The 21418-nt window shown below is 35.9% G+C and overlaps 1 protein-coding gene across 4 annotated transcripts in view; it reads right to left on the bottom strand.

Annotated features, from left to right (window-relative positions):
- The window catches only part of KIAA0825 (KIAA0825 ortholog), a 544517-nt gene that overhangs the window by 465202 nt on the left and 57897 nt on the right, over window positions 1-21418 (bottom strand). For all 4 annotated transcript variants that reach the window (XM_072606108.1, XM_072606106.1, XM_072606107.1 and 1 more), the window contains exon 2: window positions 11264-11403. Coding sequence is in view for 3 of the 4 variants with exons in the window: in XM_072606106.1 (XP_072462207.1) it covers window positions 11264-11394 (131 nt within the window). In the remaining variant the exon portion in view is untranslated. The remainder of the gene's footprint in view (window positions 1-11263; window positions 11404-21418) is intronic.

Below are 21418 nucleotides of genomic sequence, written 5' to 3'. Positions count from 1 at the left end.
AATGATAACAAAGAAATTAGAAGACATCCAATATACAGTTGGTTTTCCACTTCCAGATATTGGGAAAAAAGATCATGATCATGTGGGAGAAAGAATTGTGAAGATAATTTGGAAAGCTTTTGAAGTAGAAGGAAGGGCAGAGATTCAACTGGGGAGAGGGAACTTGAAAGAACCAGAAGAGAATTTGGAGGAGGACTGCATTTGATGGAGCTGCTAGAGAACACAAGTAAGGGCCAAACAGAGGGGAGGGAAAAAGAAAAGTAGAAGAACTCAAAGGAAAAAAGGTAGCTATAAATTTAGGTAGTTAAGACAAATGGTAAAATGGTAAAAACTGAGAAAAGGAGGTAAAGTGGAATTAAATGTGGTGGCCAAGGTGCTAATAACTTAAAGTAAGCAAGAAGATTTTAATATGATTTGAATAATGTTTATAATGTTTCCATGTCTGACATAGAAAATTTATACTTAAAGTACAAGCTGGTGAACTTCCAAATAAAAAAGATAAAAGAAATGCTATTTGTTGACCTGATAATAAAGAGGTCTACTATCTTTTGCAGAGAATATATCTAAGACATTAAAAAAACCTGACAAAACAAAATCAAGTCAAAACATATGACCATAATTCACGCATGTGACACTGGGAGAAGACACCTAGGAAGCACTGCTAAATATTACCAAGAATTGACCAAGAAACTGAAGAGCCTAGGAGAACATGTGATATTTTATTTACTACTTTCCAATGAAAACTAGGAATTCAGAAGAGAATTGTAGATCTGAGAAATGAATAAGTGGTTAAGAGAACACTATCTAAAAGGTGAGATTTGGATCAAGAAAGTACACTAAACCAAGTCCTGAACAGGAAATAGAGGGGGGGAAATCATATGAATCATTTTTCCAGCCGAGATCAGCATATGGAAACAGTGAGCATCATGTGGAGATACTGGGATGGGGATCTAGCCACAAACAGCAGCATTCCAGTGTAGGAAAAGAAGAGGTTCCAGATCACTAGAGAGAGACCCAATCTTCTGTAGGATGTAAAAACTGCTGTCAATTGGTAACTATCACTCATTACCCAAGTGCAGGTCACACATCCCATAGAGACTGAGGAGGAGACCTTCACTAATGAGTGACAATCCAAGGCCAAGGCTATATGCTGAACAAGGAGTGAGTTCAGAAGCAAGCAACAGCTGTGTCTTGGACCCAAGGAGTAGAATGGAGTTTTAGTTCTAACTCCCAGCTCAGAATGAAGACTGGAGGGGAATAATCAGGGTAGTTTCCAAACCAAAGGGAAATCTGCAGTTACCACTCTGAAGCTACAGAGCTTTCCAGTTACAAGAAAGTGACTGAGTTCTGTAGCAGTCCTCTGGAACTCCAACTAGGAGTAAGCCTACAGGTGTGCTGTACAGAACTAAACCCAGGTCATAAACTTGTATAGTTTAGACCAGAAAGGCACTTAATAGACTTTGTCCTAAATCAGACCACTTTGTAAGTACTGAAAGCTTGCAGGTGTCCAGCCAGAATAAGATAATACTCAATATCCCAAGAAAGCAGCAGAAGCACCCAAGAGGACATGACTTCAACCCAGATGTTCCCTCTTTCAGAGTCTGGGCCTAGCATAAAAGGCTGAAATCAGTTAGGAGGCTGGAAGATTGATGAAACAGAAAAGAATTCTATAAGAAAGAGCTATTAGGGTAACAGGAAAGCTCAAAAACACAATTCTAGAAAAGAATGATTCCAAAACATCTTTAAGCAAAGCCTCAAAGATAAACATTTTGGGTACATGTTCAACTAGAATTCCTGGAAGAGATGAAGCACGATTTTTTTAAGTTTTAAAATGATTTTAAAAATCAAATGAGATGACTAGAGGGGGAAATGGGGAAAGAAACAAGAGCTTTGGAAGAAATCCTCTTTGGAAAGAGAATTAATAGCATGAAACATGAGCTATAAACCCTAACCCAAGAATCAAACTTCCAAAACACTAAAATGGACCAAATAGAAGATCATGACTCCATGACAGTACAAGAAATATTTATATAAAACCAAAGTTTAAAAAAAATCAAAGAAAATATAAGGCATCTTCCTAGTAAGAAACAAATGATCGGGATGGAAGACAAATAATTTAAGAATAATTGGACTATCTGAAATACATGACCAAAAAAAAAAAAAGAAAAGAAAAGAAAAGAAAAGAAAAGAGAAAGAGCCCAGGCACCATATTTCAAGGAATCATAAAAGAATAATGACCAGATCTCTAGGAACCAGGGAGTAAAGGGAAAAATAGAACAAAAATCCACTGAGCATCTCATCAAAGAAATTCCAAAATTAAAACCATCATTATAGCTAAATCCAGTCAAAGAAAAAATATTGCAAACAAAAAGAAAGATTTCAAAAACTAATGGGTCAGTCAGAATCATACAGGATTTGGCAAGCATGACTCTAAAGGAGTGGCAAACTTAAAATATAATACTCCAAATGGCAAAAGATAGAGGTTTAAAACCAAAAATAACTTACCCAGAAAAATTTAGTATAATCCTATAAGGGAAAAAAATGGGTCTTTACTGAAATAGAAAACTAACGTATTTATAGTGAAGAGACAGGAAATAAGCAGAAATGTTGAAATACAAACATAAGAGTCAAGAGATGCATAAAAACAGAAATATAAGTGATCACTCACTAGGAATAAAATAAGGATAAAATATTTATGTTCTAATAGGAAGAATATGATAATGACTCTTCAACTGTATTATCATCAGGGGCCACTAAGGGAATCTAATAAAATAGATGGCCAGCAAGTGGTTTTGTAATGTTTTGATGATATTAAAAGAAGAACAGAAGGGAAGGGATATACTGGGATGGAGAAGTGAGAAAACAGGTAAAGAAAGTTATCTCATAAACTGGTTGAATAAGCACAAGACTGTAAAAACAAGCAGGAAGAGGAGGACAAGGGAGGATGACACATGAACCTCACTCTCATCTGAACTGGTTAAAGAAAGAAAAAATAAACCCACAAAGAAAAATACATTTCACTCAATATGGAAACCAGAGGAATACAGGGAGAGGGAAAAATGGAAAATAAGGAGGCTAGATTAAGGAAGGGATCAGTCCTAAACAAAAAACTAATTCTATGGAGCAGGGATCTCAGAAAGGGATTTAAAAGAAAATAAAAACAATTTAAAAGAAACTGTGACTGAACCTGCAGATTCGGAAGATAATAGGATTTTAGTGCTTGAAGGTATTTTAGTGATTTAGTCTATAAATTCTTAACCCGGGCTTGTGAAATTTAAAAAACAGATAACTATTTCAATATAATTTTAATGAAATTCTATGTATTTTGTTATATGTATTTAAAAATATTATTCTGAAAAGGGGTTCACAGATTTTATCAGAATGCCAAAGGGGTTCATGAAATATAAAAATTTAAGAGTTCCTGATCTAGTTCAACCCTTCATTTTACAGAAAAAGGAAACTGAGGTCCACAAAAGGTTAAATCACTCACCCCAGGACACAGAGGTGACAGTACAAGGATTTGGACACATATCCTTCTGCTCCCAAATCTAGTCCTCTTTCCACTACTGCAGGCAAATTAGATGATTTTTAGCATCCCTTCCAACTCTAAGATTCTATGATATTTAATGTTGCTTATATTTAATTATTTTAATTATTTCTTTTTTGATTAAATTTTTTTAATTAGCAAAAATCTGTCTTTCTCCCTTCCACCGCTCCCACTTTTTGAAATATTAGCTATTTGAGATTTTTATTAAAAAGATTTTAAAATATGAAATTATATAGAAGTTTAGTTATAAAAAGAAGGAGGTGATGATAGTCCTGATGAACTCAACACTGACTGGACCACATCTATAGAGAGCAGGACAAACAGGATAGAGAAGAGCTGTGAATGAACCACATGAAGAACCATTTGAAGGATTAGGAATGTGAGAAAACCTAAGGAGCATGGTTTCCAAGTATTTGAATTATATTAAGTCTACTGTATTATCTCTCTAGTGGGAAGGGATTTAGAGTTATTCATCTTGACCTCTGAAGATAGAACCTAGATAAAGGATGGAAATTCCAAATAGGCAAAGTTAGACAATGTAAGAAACTACTTCCCAACAATCCAAGCTATCTCCAAGTGGAATGATCTGACTCAGGAGGCAGTGGATTTCTCTTCACTGGAATTCTTTAAGCAAAATGAAACCATTTTTCAGATACGCTACAGAAGAAATTCTTTTTTTTCGGACATAGGTTGGACAATAGAACCACCAAGGTCCGTTCCAATACTAAATCCTGTGATCCTGTGACCTATATTCAGTATGCATTTAGTAAATCCCTATTCTGTGCAATAGGGTCACAGTAAAGAAGTTTACATTCTACTGAGGAGAACCCTCTGTACACAGTTAAGTGAATGTATATTATATGTAAAAGGGATATGAAATATTTTTGTGTAACTAAAGGCAGATTATTTAAATTTCAGGGAGACTTTAGGAAGTAAATAAATCTTTTTGAAAAAAAATTAAAACTAAAATCATGGAGTGAAATTTTTGCCATTTTGCACTTCTTTCTTTTAAATTTTATTTTCGTATGGGCCTATGATTTTATTGTCATAAGGAACTCATGGTATGGGGACTTAAACTGAAGGAGCTTGGCAACTGACCTTCAACTTACAGTTCTGGAGCATTACCTGGAGCACTGACAGTTCAAGCAACCTGCTCATGGTCCCACATCTAGTATGTCAAAGGTAAGACCTGAACTCTGGTCTTCCTGTTCTAAGGCTGTCATTCAATCCATCACACCACATTGTCTTTCACTGTGCTCTTAATAGTATCATGTGAAAGCCTCTGGAAAATCAGCGGTGTGTGTGGTCTCTAAAAATATGCCACATAAAGGTAAAGGAAGGGGCTTCTCAACTAACTTCTGTGAATGAAACGAGTTCAATATGAAGCATAATGAAACAAATACCCTTTGAATATCAAAGGGCCTTTTCAGAAAAACAAAGGACTTCATGGAAAAACAACTCTTCTTGCTCTCACAAGCCCCTCAGTTTCGGATGGGGATGGCATAGCTTTATCCACAAATACCAATTCAAAGTGTAACAAAAGATCTGCATATATTTTCTTAACTTATGTAAACTGTTCTCTGAGCTGTGAAATATGATATCCCTATGCATCTATTCTTGCTTTTGGGACACTTTATCGAACGTTTTTATTGCAGCATCCTGATGTATCTCATTCAGTGAAACCTAATAGACGATACTATTGTGAACTGCAGAGGCCCAGTGGTTAGTATACCTAAATCTACTTCAATTAGTAATCAGCTTTTAGGTAAATCTCTGACATCTGAGTCTGGATGCAGGCCAGTGACTACAAGCTATAAATAAGGTAAAGATTTAGGAGAACAGCACATTTTAGTAATTTGTCCTAACACTGATACAGGGATTAAGCAGGTGAATTTCAGTGGATCTCCCTCACTGGTACAAACTGAGCAAGTTTCGATCTCCTTATCACAATAAAATAAAAATGTCAGAATTGTACCTGACTGAAGAAAAGCTACTAAACACTGTAGATGTCATATTCCGATCTAATAATGCTCTCCTCCTGCCCACCCCATCCCCAAACCCCCACCCAGGAAAGGTCTGACTCAGGCCAGTCCCTTGGTAGATCATGTTCAATATTAGAATGAAATGAGACATTTGTAAAGTAATTTGTAAACCTCCTTTAACAAAAGGAGCTTTAGTCAGCCATAACAGAGGAAAGATATTCATCAAAGACACCACATTGATTCATCCAAGCACCTTCTGCTGTTAGTCATACAGCTGGTCTTTGGTCAGAATTCTCAGAGAGAAGTGAGCTGGAGCTTCTCATGACCTTTTGTGCTCACGCTTAGGAAGCAACATCAATTTTCCTTGTAAGAAAGAACTCAGTCAACTTAAATAGGACAGGGCAACCCCTCCACTTCCCCCAGCTTTCCTTTTGCTGTTAGGTAAATACTTATAGAATTTATATATTTAAATTTTAATACTTTCAAAGAGGCATGAGTCAGCTGATGGCTAATACAATTGTATTTTACATGGCCTACACAGTAACACCGTGGATGGAGGGGAGGAGTCACAAAATCTCAGAAATTGTCTAGTCAGTTCCTAACTGGAATTCCCACTAGAATATACATACCTGGGTCATGGTCACCCAGCCTTTGCTTAAAGATTTCCAGAGAGGTCTTAACCCACTCTCCAGAGGCCCTCATTCTACTTTTTTTCTAGCTCTAATTGTTAGGCAGTTTTTTTGAATTTTTTCTTAGCTCAAGTACAAATTTGCCTCTGTCAAAGTGGGAACTTCTCCACTGAAGAGAGCTACCCATCTATGACACATAGTTTTAGAAAGTTTTTAGAAAGTTGGCTGAAGCTCAGAAAAGTTACTTGCTCATGTTCACATATGTAATTAATGTCTGAACCACGATTTCAATTTTGGTGTTCTTGATTCCAGGTCCAACACTTTATCATCATGTTTCCTATCATTTGTGGAAATATTGAATTTTTTACAATCTTACGTAAAATTTAGATGTTTCTCTATCAACGAACTTACTATCATGAAATAGCTTTAATAATCAAAAGGAAAAACAAGACCTTTCAACCACTGGTACCAAGATTTTTTCCATTCAAACATGTTAAATTTATGAACTGAATATATTTTCTTCTGTGAGGTTTATTAAATACTTGTTCATGTCTTAAAATAAATAATTATTTCAAAGTTTGACTTCTTTTTTACTGTTATATGTTATTTGTATTGCAACAAATTTACTTTCAAAGAAAAATTCAATAAAAAAGTATTTTAAAGGGAGATATGTTTGCATTTTCATCCAAAAATACTAGAAATTCATCCTACTGATTCTTTTTTTTAATATAATGATTCAAGTTTACTGGACAAGGAAGTGATATAGTCAGACCTGTCCTTTAAAAGTACCACCTTGGCAACTGTACAGGGGTTGGATTGGAGAGAAATGGCTGAAGCAGGAAGATCAACTAGAAGGATATGGTAATAGTCATGAAGTGATGATTGTGTGAACTAGGTTGGTAGCCATGTGAATGGAGCAGAGATAGGTGAGAAAGATGTTATGAAGACAAAATTGATAAGACTTGGCAACTGATTAGACAGGGAAGGGAAAAGACAGAATGAAGAGGTAAGGATGCCTTCTTATGAACCTAGATGATTAGAAAGTCTGTGACACCTTCAACAGAAATAGAGAAACTAGGAAAGAGGGTAGGTTTGGGGAGTAAAGAGTTAATGTTTTCATTTTTCTCCATCCTTGGGTTAGGAATCACTAATGTTTAGCAGAATTTCTTATTGTTCCTTTGGAAAAAGTAGGAATGACAGAGTAATAGCGTCAAAGTTTTAAATTCTTAAGTGTAGACAAAGGTCAGCTATAGTAAGAATGCCGAAGCATCCCGAAATAAAAATTGTAATAGTAAACTTACCAATAAAGATACCTTAATAAAAGTCCTATCTTTTTTTTTTGGCTAAACAATATCAGAAGGAAAATAATTTTGTGTTGAATTATGACTTTACCTCAATGTCTAGTTCAACATAAAAAGTCCTATTCAATTCTAAGAATGAGGTTTCGAAGTCAATCTGTTTTTTTCCTGGCATTAATATTTTAAGACCCGTAGAGATGGCATTTTCAGGATTCACATTTGGTAGAGCATACCCTTCTTGATGCCAATTGAGAAAAATCTTAAGAGTATATGGTTTTGTATCAATGAGTTCTACTGTAAAGCTTTTAATGTCACACAGCTCTGACTTGAATATGAGATAGAACTTTAAAATTGAAAATGATATAGAAGAATAGAAGCCTACAGTAAAAGGCAGGTGAAAGTTCCATGACCTCTGATCTAACTGGTCTGCTCTTATGAATCACTGCTTTGGGACAGTGAAGGACCTTATGGCTCATAAACTAGATGATATTCAGAAGAGCAAAAGAGTTCATATATAGAAGCTTGGGTTACTGATGGAGAGGGGAAAAGTAAGTATAATGAAGGATACCATATTTAAGAATGAATTACTAATGTTTTTCTTTTTAAGTATTAATAAAAAAAACCTCACATATCACATAGGCATTCATTACTTATTCAATGTATACCACTGGGAAACAAATAGAATTGTTAGAATACAGAAATGCCAAAGGTAATTCAACTGCAGCAGTATAAGTGTAGCATAACTGATTTGTCATGACATACAATTTTCTAAAAGCTATTCTGTTAGAAGGCAATAAATGGGTGAACAAATGATTTACACTCTTCAGAATCATAGTTATTATTCAGTATTTTATTTTTTTAAAAAATATGTACCGTATACTATTATGTTTATTCTCTTGGGTACAATAAACACATAATTGAATTTGATGAAAAATGGGCTTTATTCCAAATGCAGCATATAGTACACGCAGTAGCTCCCTTGTTTTATTCCTTGTGAAGATCAATGGTCACTGGAGATGATTTCACTCTCTGTTAAATTTAATATATGGGCAATAAAAATATTTTTAATTTAAAACTACATCCACATTTTCCTCCATTTTTTTGGTTTTTTAAAACATGGATCATTCCTAAGTTTTAGCCTAAATAACATTTTACAAATTTAAAATACAATATTTTAATTATCCTCTTTTTAAATACTATTTTCTTTCTAAGGAGAAAAGAAAACCAAATGTAGAGTATTCAGTTTTTGAAAAAGGATTCTGTAGTGAGAATGTCAGAAGTTTCATTGATTTCTGATATTTGGATGGAACTAAATATGAACCAAGTTCTAGAAATAAGGTTATATGTATTTTGTTATTTTCATTGTTTTAAAACTCTACCTCCATCTCCTACCACCACCAGTTGAATTTATATAATGTTTTGTTTAGCTACATAGTTTATAATTTTAAATAAGTTCCCCTGCATTAAAGTTTTGCTCTGATCTTGTCAATGTATGAAAGTGACATCCCTCTTTAATGAAGTTTATGCCAATGCAGCATGAGGCCTATTAGATCTTACCAAGATGGAATGGATTGAACTGTGAATAAGGTCATCAAAATGCACTATGTTTCTGTCTAGTGATGTTTGGAGAGGTTCATCAGAAGCTTGACCATCAAAATGATGACATTTTTGGCTATAGTAACTCACAAAATATGGAAGAGCTAAGATCTTTATTGGAAGAGGGAGTTTCTATCACAATAAAATCATAGATCTTTCAAGTTATCAGAGTAAGTAGCTCTCAGAAAATCAACTACGTGTCCTTTTTATGGATTTCTTTTATACTGTCAATATCTACCAATTTTTACCTCTATATTTTTGACCATAGTAACAAAGACAATATATGAGGTATGTACAAAATCTTTGATCTTTTGAAATATTAAAAGAGAAGCCAACTATAATGTATTTGCCCAACACATATCTCATTTGGGGTATTTAGTATCTAAGATTACCATTGTAACATAAGACAAAGGATTAATTATATTCTTAAAGGTCAATATGAAGAAAAACAGGGGAAAAAATTTACCCAATATGCACTATTTTGAGATTTTCAGATTCTATGAAAATTCAGATCAAGTTTATCTTGATTTTAAATAAATAAAAGGACTTATGGTATAGAAGTACTCGTTCTTTTTGTGTAGGAGGAATTGTTTTTAAAGTCAAAAACTTTCATGGTCCCATGACATGATAATAGTTGTATTATTAGTATTCATTTGTTAAGAAAATACATTATCACAAGAAGCTACTTTGAACTGAACAACACTTTTAAATGAATTTAGCATAGTATAGAGTTGTTCAAACAGGGGACACTTCCTGTGATGTCATTGGTTTAGAGAACTCCCAGGTGAAGAAACCCTCAGTATGAATACAGATAGACATCTTCACAACCCACAATTTACGAAGCCCTGGTTAGAATACTGAGAGGTTAGGTGACTCTCTAAGCATCATACAAGCCATTATGTGTCAGAGGAAGGATTTGAACTCAAGCAATCCCGGCTTTGAGGTCACCTGTGCCATGCTGTCTCTCGACATTTACAAGTAATGAAAAATCATAATACCTATATGTACAAGCAAGCCTCAAAGCCAGGAAGACCTGACTTCAAGTTCCACTTCTGAAACATAATGGATGGTGTGATGCTGGGAAAGTCATCTAACTTATCAAAGCTCTTGGCAACCATCTAAGAGTCCAACTTGCAGAGAATGGCAGATCTGCTTCAGTAGACTGAACCTCCTCATCCAGTAAGTTTCTATTAACAGTGAAATCACAGATTTCTAAATGGGCAATCCATATTATTCAATCTATATAAGGAATAGTTTCTTATTTATGGATTGGTATATGGATTCTCAGATTCCTTGCAATTCAGCAGCTTAAGAAGATAGAGCTTGTAAGGTGAGAGTTTGGCAACCACTGTTAAAGAACATTGTGCAATAGCATTTTTCAATGTGATCTGCATTATTGTACACCTAAAATCAGGTGAATTATTGTATGTAAGACCCATTAACAGGAAATCAATAAAGTAAAACTCAGTTCACAATCATTGGTCCCTTGGCTACCCAAAATATGTCAACAAAGAGCTATTTGAAAAGTTATAAAAGTGTCCATACAGAGTGCTATTTGCCTGTCCTTCCTTTATGTCATCACAGATAATACTACCTTTCAGGTTTACTTGACAGGAGTTAAATTATCTCCAGCAGCCTTTTGAGAAAAGCTATACTTTAATTAAAGCCTAATGTAAATGAGAAATTCAAAACATGAAACCTCATAGAAAGTTGATGTGTCTTTAAAAGATCCTTAGTAGACTATTTCATGAGTTGTAATAGGTAAAAAAATTACAAATATCATTAGTTAAAATGTTCTATTTTCTGAAAATCAGACATAACTCAATGATCTTGTATTATATACTTTTATAAAAATTTGAAAGCTGAAGTTCTGTTTTTATATATTCATATAGTTTCTGTGAATTATGAGACCACTGGATTCAACATGCTAATGAAAATCAAACTCTAGATTACTCAGAAATAAATATTACTAACTGCTATTTCAGAGAAAATTTGTTATAGACATCTATTCAAAAATAGTGCCTCTATCTCCCATCCTTATTAAGAGCACTAATCTAGATAAAGATAGTCATATTAAATTCTAAGGTACAAAGAAAAGCTAATGGATTAAAATGTAAAACAGTGTAATTGTTCAGAGCAGTAAAAGTAGACCAAGTAAAGTTACTGTAAAAGAAATACAGAACAACTCTTTTAAAAATTAACACCATTTACCTTGCAGCATTTTTCTCAATCTTTTCATCAATGTCACTGAAGATTTGTTCAAATCCCAGGTCTCCAGGAAATGAATTTAACAAACAATCTATGTCAAAAGAATTATAAGAATATTCATCTCCCCAATCCATTTCAAGGAACTGAAATAAATTAAAAAATGTATTAGTTACTAAGAAATGTAAATATGCAACTTAAAATAATACTAAATCATAAGAAATATCTAAAATATACAAACACAAAACCCAAAGTTAAATGAGACAGCAGAACAATTATGATCATATCAGTGATATGATAAATAAAATAAATAGATTTTTAAAAAATTTTATTAGGGGTAACTTTATTTTCCTCTCTATAGTCTTGGAATCTTATAAAATAAAATCTCTCAAAAAACACATCAGCATCATGTACATGTCACTGTGAGATTTAGAGAAAACAAAAACCATAGGTCACTGCAGAATATCTAAGAAACTAGTAAGAATATCATCAGATGTCCCACTCAAAGCCTGGGAGACCAAAAATATCCTCCTGTCTCCTCTCTTTGTTCTGACCAATAGCCTAGACTTGAGCACTACAGAATCAGATAATTAGAGTTTCCAAGAATGGACACCATATTAAGAGATGGGATGAAACTTTCTGGCCCCATGTCATTTCCTCTTTCAGACTACAGCCTCTTGACAATCCACTGCTCCATCTCTGCCTTACTACTCTTAAACATATCCTTTGTCTTCCCAGTTCATTATATTTGTTTCGGTTTCACTCTCCTGCCATCATAGTCTTGACCCTATGATTAACCAGTTCAACTATAAACTATCTTCTGCTATTGAAAGCCTCTCATGCCAACTTAACCTTCTGTCTTCCTTATCCCAAGTCATGTGCTGCTGAACACAAATGGAGGTGGTCGCACAATCGCACTGCCTAGATCCACCTAGTCCTCTTTAGGCCCTCGGTGCTTATTCACTAACCACCACATGAAGTCAGCACATGAAATATGACACATTCCAACTTGGTATCTTATTTCTTTTGAGATATTTTTTTCTGACCTAACCTCATCTAAGCACACTTTGTTATTGTTGGTGTTGTTGTCTGCCCTTTGTTTTTGAAAGAGGGTCAATGACATCATGGGGTGAATTGAATTTAAGTAAGGCAGAGCTGCACAGAAAGTCACTAGACTCACTCTCTCTTCCAGAGTTATCAAAATCCACTTTATGGGGCTGTGACAGGAACACAGAGGGAAAATAAATTATCTCTGGAGATGACAGGTAACCAACTACTAGACCTGCAGTGCTTCTCAAATTATGGGGTTTGCGAGTGGAAAAAGTTTAAGAAGCCCTGCATTAAGGGACTTCCATCAATGTTTCATCAACCATGTGTTCAGATTGTCTGCAGAGAGGCTGGATAGCCTCTGAGGTCTCTTCCAAATATCAGTGACAGGGTTTTTTCAGCTGGCCGAGAAGGGAGAAGGGCCTTCCCATAGCTCCGGCCTTAGGTGGAGGCCACAGAGGCCTCATCAGGCTGGTGGCAGCAGCTTCCACAGTAGCTACTACAACAGCCCACATCCATTGTTGGATTCTAAAACCCCTGAGGGCACTGAGCAGCTGATTCCTACCTTTACCCTGTGTAGAGGCCCTGCCCCCACCTAATACTGCTGGGGGATTTGAGCAGCTGATCTTTATCTCACACTGAATGGCAGCCCTGCCCTTGTAGCTTAGTTGAATCTCAGCCCCCAGTGCTGGCTTGGTGGAACTGGAAGCCAGGTGGTTGTGAAGAGCAAACTTTATTACTTAGATTCTGGGCACAAATATTTCTGCCTGCTCCCAGACCAGTGTACACACTTGACTGTACCACCCTGGAAGAAATGAGATCTTACAGACCCCCAGAGCATACCGTACTCTTGAAAAAGGACCCAAAAATTAAGTAACTAACTGGTTGGGAAAATGACCAAAAAAGGGGGAAAAAAATAAGACTACAGAAGGTTACTTTCTTGGTGAACAGATATCTTCTCCCATCCTTTCAGATGAGGAAGAACAATGCTTACCATCAGGGAAAGATATAAAAGTCAAGGCTTCTGTATCCCAAATATCCAAAATAAATTTTAAATGGTCTCAGACCATGGAAGAGCTTAAAAAGGATTTTGAAAATCAAGTAAGAGAGGTCAAGGAAAAATTGGGAAGAGAAATGAGAGAGATGCAAGAAAATCATGAAAAGTGAGTCAACAACTTGCTATAGGAGATCCAAAAAATGCTGAAGAAAATAACACCTTTAAAAATAGGCTAACTCAATTGGCAAAAGAGGTTCAAAAAGCCAATGAGGAGAAGAATGCTTTAAAAAGCAGAATCAGCCAAATGGAAAAGGAGATTCAAAAGCTCACTGAAGAAAATAGTTCTTTTAAAATGAGAATGGAACAGATGGAGGCTAATGACTTTATGAGAAACCAAGAAAGTCACAAAACAAAACCAAAAGAATGAAAAAAATGGAAGATAATGTGAAATATCTCATTGGAAAAAGAACTGACCTGGAAAATAGATCCAGGAGAGACAATTTAAAAATTATGGGACTACCTGAAAGCCATGATCAAAACAAGAGCCTAGACATCATCTTCCATGAAATTGTCAAGGAAAACTGCTCTGATATTCTAGAACCAGAGGGTAAAATAAATATTGAAAGAATCCACCAATCACCTCCTGAAAGAGATCTGAAAAGAAAAACTCCTAGGAACATTGTAGCCAAATTCCAGAGTTACCAGGGCAAGGAGAAAATATTGTAAGAAGCCAGAAAGAAACAATTTGAGTATTGTGGAAATACAATCAGGATAACACAAGATCTAGCAGCTTCTACATTAAGGGATCAAAGGGCTTGGAATAAGATATTCCAGAAGTCAAAGGAACTAGGACTAAAACTAAGAATCACCTACCCAGCAAGATTGAGTATAATACTTCAGGGGCAAAAATAGTCATTCAATGAAATACAGGACTTTGAAGCATTCTTGATGAAACGATGAGAGATGAATAGAAAATTTGACCTTCAAACACAAGAATCAAGAGAAGCATGAAAAGGTAAACAGCAAAGAGAAATCATAAGGGGCTTACTAAAGTTGAACTGTTTACATTCCTACATGGAAAGACAATATTTGTAATTCTTGAAACTTTTTTCAGTATCTGGGTAGTTGGTAGGACTACACACACACACACACACACATACACACATACACACACACACACACACACACACACACAGCACAGGGTGAGTTGAATAGGATGGGATCATATCTAAAAAAATGAAATTAAGGGGTGAGAGAGGAATATACTGGGAGGAGAAAGGGAGAAATGGAATGGGGCAAATTATCTCTCATAAAAGAGGCAAGCAAAAGACTTTTCAGTGGAGGGGAAGAAGGGGGGAGGTGTGAGAAAACATGAAGCTTACTCTCATCACATTTGACTCAAGGAAGGAATAAAATGCATACTCATTTTGGTATGAAAACCTATCTTACAATACAGGAAAGTGGGGGTGAAGGGGATAAGCGGGGGGGGGGGGATGATGGAAGGGACGGCAATGGCAATCAGAAGTCAACACTCTTGGGGAGGGACAAGGTCAAAAGAGAGAATAGAAGAAATGGGGGGCAGGATAGGATGGAGGGAAATATAGTTAGTCTTACACAACACGACTATTATGGAAGTCATTTGCAAAACTACACAGATATGGCCTATATTGATTTGCTTGCCTTCTCAATGGGGATGGGTGGGGAGGGAGGGAGGAAGAGAAGTTGGAACTCAAAGTTTTAGGAACAACTGTTGAGTATTGTTCTTGCATACAACTAGGAAATAAGAAAATACAGGTAATGGGGTATAGAAATTACCTTGCCCTACAGGATAAAAGAGAAGATGGGGATAAGCGAAAGGAGGGATGTTAGAAGGGAGGGCAGATTGGTGATAGGGGTAATTAGAATGCTTGGTGTTTTGGGGTGGGGGAAGGGAAGAAGTGGGGAGAAAATTTAGAACTCAAAATTTCGTGGAAATGAGTACTGAAAACTTAAATAAATTTAAAAAAAGAAGCACTGAATTCTAGTCCAAAAGGCTCATTTTACAGATGAGGAAACTAAGGTCCAAAGAGGTTAAATAATCCGTCCAAGGTCAAAGAGAAAGTAAGTATCAGAGGCAAAATCTGAATCTATGTCCTCTGGCTGCAGAGTCAGTAAGGTTTTCATTGCATCGTTTTGCATCTCTCATACCTGGCATGGAGCCTTCAATACAGTAGTGGCCTAAACATTAGTTTCTGTTATTGTCTCAACTAGTTAAAACTGGTAGGAGGCCTTGTGTGCCACCACAAATTCATTTTGGAAAAGTAATGTAAATCATAGTTATAGATTGATGGATGTATTCTTAGTTGTGAATCAGGATAATAAAAAATACTCTCTGGAGACATCAGTCTAATATATTACCAGGTCAAACAAAATCAACCAAAAGAAAAAAAGGGTCACTGAAATGTTGGGTATCACCTACAAGTAATTTGACAATGCTGAGGGTGTGAATTATTGCCAGAACTCATATATACTAGACCAGAAATTCTGTGAATATAGAATATTCCCAAGTAGAAAGGGGCCAGGAAAATTTGGGGTGTGGGAGGGAAAGAGAAGAAATTAATCTTATTTTCACAAGCAAAAAAAAGTTATGGATAATAGGAACATTTTTATATCCATAGAATGTTTTTATTTTCCCTCCAACATCACTAGCAGTGTCATTCACATTTGATAGAAAACGTTGGATGTATGGAACATAAATGGAGTAAAGGGAATTTTAGAATTAGAGGGGACCTTAAAAAATCATCTTGTCCATCTCTTCTGTTTTATACATAAGGAAACTGAGACCCAGAAATCAACTATCTTGCCCAAGATCATACAGCTGGTTGGTAGATAAGTCAAGTCTAAAGCTCAAGTCTCCTGATTTCTGATTCAGGGATCTCTCCATTTTACTATATCATCGCTAGATGAATTCATAAAAATAGATTATTAAAAGATATTTTTAGTATAACTTGATCCTCCAGGTAGTATGGTGACCTGGAGTCGGAGTCAAGGACATGGATTCAAATCCTGTTTCTGTTACTTGCACAGCCTTGGTCAGTCACTTAAAACTCTTTGGACCATGGGGTTCCATCGGCTTAAAACCAAGGGGCTGGCCTCTGAGATACCTTCCAGCTTCAAATTTATGATCCTATGACCTTTAGATGGCACAGTCATTTGAGCACTGGGCCTAGAGTCAGGAAGACCTGAGTTCAAATCCAGCCTCAGCTACTTGCTGACTACGTGATCACGATCAAGTTATGTCACCTGTTTGCCTCAGTTTCTCTAACTGCAAAATAAAGTTAATAACAGGACTTACATCCCAGGAATGTTGCATGAATCAAATGACATAATATTTGTAAGGTGCTTAGCACACTGTCTGACATGTAGTAGATGCTATATAAATGCTTATTCATTTTCCTCTTTCCTCTTGAGAAGTTGATGCTATTGTGGTGATAAACTCAGTCTACAAAAGGGTCTTTGGTGCCATTGTCTGAGTCAACATAAATTTGAGGACAGCACTTCTTACTTCTAGTGACATATTATGTAATAGGTATAAGAAATGAGACCTATTTCTTTTATTTTCTCCTCATAGTTCTTCATAGCAGTGATCCTTAAATTTTTTTGGTTACAAACTCCTTTCTGGTTTTAAACTGTTAAAAATTATTGAGAATCTCCCAAAGAGTTTTTATGGATGTAGATTATATCTAGTTACATATCATATGTGAAACGAAAGCATCTTAACATTATTGTGAAGACAGTATTGACCTCACAGACCTATTGAAAGGGTTTCATAGGGATCTCTAGAGGTCCTTGAATCAAATGTCAAGAACTGCTCTTCTTCAGGAATGAGAGGGAAAGGTGATAAGGAAAATATCAATACCATAATTTGTTTATGATAGCGATGGTTTCCTTATTGTCATCATTGGTCTTTGCTTATTGACCTGTATGGTTTAAAACGTCTAGTAACTTGAGGGCATTTTAAACATAACACAATCAACACCAATCATATCCAGAGTACTGGTTTCAATATCAATCTAGTGGCTTTAGAAAAAAATCTCTTACCTCAACATGAAACAGATGACAAACAGAAAAATATTTTGAACTCAACAATTCACATTTACATTCTAAAAGTCTAGAGAAAAATATTTCCCATAGAGGACTTGATTTAGTCCCACTTCCTACTATTCTGAGAGGAACAGTGTACACCAATCTGGAGAGAAATAACAATAAAGTTAATTTTGCCTAAATATACAAGGGAGCCTCCATCTCAGTCAACAAATTGTACTGATTAATTGTAATGCACTGAGATGCAATACTCATCTGTAGTGCTCCTTCAAAACATACACACTAAGAGCCTAGAACAAAGAGCATTGTGATATGCATCAAGGACACGAGGAAAGTCCTCACATGGGTCTAGCTGCATGCAAAAAGCAGCAGAATAATTATTGAATATATGTCTGACTAGAGATGGGTCAACAATTTAATGAAAACAGGAGACAATGCTCAGAGAGCTGGAAAGGTGCTTAGTGCACTGTCTGGCACATAGTAAATACTATGTCAATGCTTATTCCCTTTCCTCCTTCCGTTGTAGAAGTTGATGTCATTGTGGGTGATAAACCCAGTCTACAAAAGGTTTTTGGTGCCCTTGTGTCAGTCAATATAGATCTGAGGATGGAACTTCTTACTTTCTTACATATAAGTCATGGTGCATCTGTATAAGTGGTATAAGAAATGAGCCCTATTTCTTTTATTTTCTCCTCATAATTCTTCAAAGCAGTGACATAAAAAACAAATGTGACACTAAAAACAAATGAACAAGATGAAGAACCTACAGATGATACAGTTGCCTGTTAGATGATTTCTGAGAAAACATGGACAAGAATTACACAGAATGAAAAGGCATCGTGAGGGATAACAGAAAGAGTACAATAAAATCGCAAATCTTGAACTGCTTCAAAAGAAAGGATTTAAAAATCCTTATGAAGAAGCTACTATCCTATTTTATGTTATACTGCTATCAATTTAAGGTTCTTTTGTAAATCCAAATCTAGAACATTACTCATTAGATGCCATCTCTCTAGGGGTTCCTGGGGAATGTTCCCTCCACCTTCACTCTAGAGCACCTCAACCCCACCCCAAAGTTCCCACTCATGCCCCACCCCTTTCCTTTTCTTTTCCCCTCCTAACTGGACAATGATTTCCTAATCCCCAACCCAGTCAGAAAGAATCTCCATCCCACTCTAGTCCCAAGGTCCACTCTTTCAATGGCAGTGGATAAATGTCCTCCAGGTTCCCTGCCCTGTGGAGCAACATTTGCTGCATCCTAAGGCCTTGCTCTGCAGCTGAACTTTCAAGGCTAGCTAAAGGTATGTGTTTACAGCAATAGTGACTATTTTCTTCCATTTAATTATTAATTTCACATGAAAAAACTAATGTAAGTATTATGATGGAATGAACCCTGTTGTCTTACATAACTTTATTTCTAAAGTTGATGGATAAATTAAATTTTTATATTTTTAATGCACTAAGGAAATTCACAACTTAAAGAGAAACACTACAGTGAATACTTTCTAAAACAATTTAATTCCATTCAACAAACACAGATGAAGCACTTACTGTGTGAGACATTGCTCTAGGCATTGGGGGTAAAAAGATGAAAAATAACAATTCCTGGTCTTTGAAAAATTGTGTTTGACTTTATTTGCTGGCATATTTTTCATATACATACACACACACATATATATATATATATAAATTCTATACAATGCTGCCTTTTCTATTCTTATTTCCTCAAAGACTACTCCTATTGATGAGTCTCGTATGCTCACTCACACACACACACACACACACACACACACACACAATTAGGTTTCATGAAAGAAGAGTTTTTCTTTTCTATCTGCATCATCAGCACCTAGTAGCAGTGGACTATACATTTAATTGGGGCTTAATAAATGTTTACTGAATATAAATGATAGTTAATAGTTGGTCTTAAGGGCTGTTAGTTCACTTAGTAATTCCTCTTTATATGCTACTAATTTATCATCACTATATACTTGAAGGTACATGTAGTAGATAGGCAGCCATCCAGGAAGACAGCGGCTCAAATGCTACCTCTGAATTACACTGGCTGTGTGACCTTTGACAAGTCACAATCTGTCCATTGTCAAGGTAACTCTCTAAAATTTGATATTGCACAGAAAATGCCAACATGCATTGGTGAAGTGAGTTTCCTCAGTTGGGGGTTTCTTACATCAATAAAATCATAGGTTTAGTCACTATTTTTCTCCTAAGTTTCCCTGCCCACTGCTTCCTACCTTTCCTTTTGCTGTAGAGGGCAATAACATCCTCCCAGTTTCTCAGACTCCCAATGTAGAAATCATCCTTGACTCTTCACTATCTCTCACCCCCCAACATCTAATCTGATGGCAAGATCTATAAATTTCACTTTTGCAACATCTCTCTAATACATCCATTTCTCTTTCTCACTGACTCTGTCACCAGGCTGGTGAAGACCCTCATCACTTTCACATGGATTATTGCAATAGCCTCCTGGTGTATCTGCCTGCCTCACTTCTTTATACTCCACTCTGCCATTAAAGTGATTTTCTCAAAGCAAAGGGCTGATCATATCACCTCCTGTAAGTTCCAGTGGTTTTCTGTGGCCCTGAGGATCAAATAAGAATGCTGAGTTTGACATTCAATGCCTTTCTTTACCTTGTCCCCTCCTAACTTTCCAGTCTTCTTAAACCTTACTCCCTGTTACGTACTCTGCTCCAGTGAATTCTCCTGGCTGTTCTATGTACAAGACACTCCATCTTTCAGCCTGGAATGTTCTCCCTCTTCATCTCTGCCTATCAGCTTGCCTGGCTTGCTTTAAGGACCAAATAAAATCTCATGTTCTATAGGAAGCCCTTCCCAACGCTTCTTAATTCTAGTACTTTTCTTCTATTATTTCCTATTGATCCTGTATTATGTAGTTTGTTTGTATATATTTGCTTGCTGTCTCCCCCATTAGACTTGGTGAGCTCCTTGAAGGCAAAGATCATCTTTTGCCCCTTCTTGTATCCCTAGAGCTTCCTAGCACACTGCCTGGCACATGGTAAGCTCTCAATACATGTTTATTGACTGACTACCTCTCTACATACATACATAGAATCCTAGTTGTTTTGTAATAGGGTCAAAATCATGTTAGCAGATCACCGTAAGACAGTAGTGTTGCTGAGACTGCATAGTTTATGTATAGGTATATGTATGTGTTACATTGTATATATTAAAAATTCTACATCTTTCTTGACGAAGGAATGATGTTACTGGCTCTGCTCTACAATAGATCATATTTTGAAGTTTTTTATTTAACATCTAATACAGTCTGGGAACAGAGTATACAAAGAGACAGAAGATACAAAGTTCTTTAGTTCCCATAATTCCTTACTTGTATATATTGTGCCCTTGTCCTTTTAACATCTTGTTCGGAAAAATGTGAAAAATCAGCAGCAAATTCAGCAAACACTTAATAAAATGACTATTACATGCTTAAGCTTCCAGTATACAACACAAGAGAGAACTTCTTGATCCAATTCAGGAGATATAATGCTCTATAGTGTAACTACTATTAAAGCATAGTAGAATGTAGGAAAATCCTAAGAGAGGCTACGAAGTGTTCTGAAAGACCTAAGAAGTGAAAGATTGCTCTGAAGAGAGAAACACACAGGAACTATTGCTAAGTTATTGAGGCTTGAAAGTATATGTAAAAGGCATATCTAAGATGTAATATTTTTGGAGTTAATCTTCCTAATAAAATGACTATGTGCCAAGCAGGAAACAGAATCCATATTCTTTCCAAATTAGTATTCAACACCCTCAACAACTCCCTTCTAATCTCACAAAAAACTGGAGCTTGTTACCTTTTACACATTTGTCTCATCTCCCCAACAAGATGATAAACTCCTCTTGGATGTCCTTGTTTATATCTGCCAAGGTGTCCAGGGCAGTAAAGTTACCTATGGATAACTCAGAAAGGTTTGCTGGCTCATCATTCTTGCTCTCAAGGATCTTGTGATTTGAAAAATGAGTTTACAAGTTATATGGTTTTGTAA

The sequence above is a fragment of the Notamacropus eugenii genome, chromosome 4 (genome assembly GCF_028372415.1).
Source record: "Notamacropus eugenii isolate mMacEug1 chromosome 4, mMacEug1.pri_v2, whole genome shotgun sequence".
Lineage (NCBI taxonomy): Eukaryota > Metazoa > Chordata > Mammalia > Diprotodontia > Macropodidae > Notamacropus > Notamacropus eugenii.
Note: the sequence above shows the minus strand (reverse complement) of the source record. Positions and strands in the feature narration are given on the sequence as shown.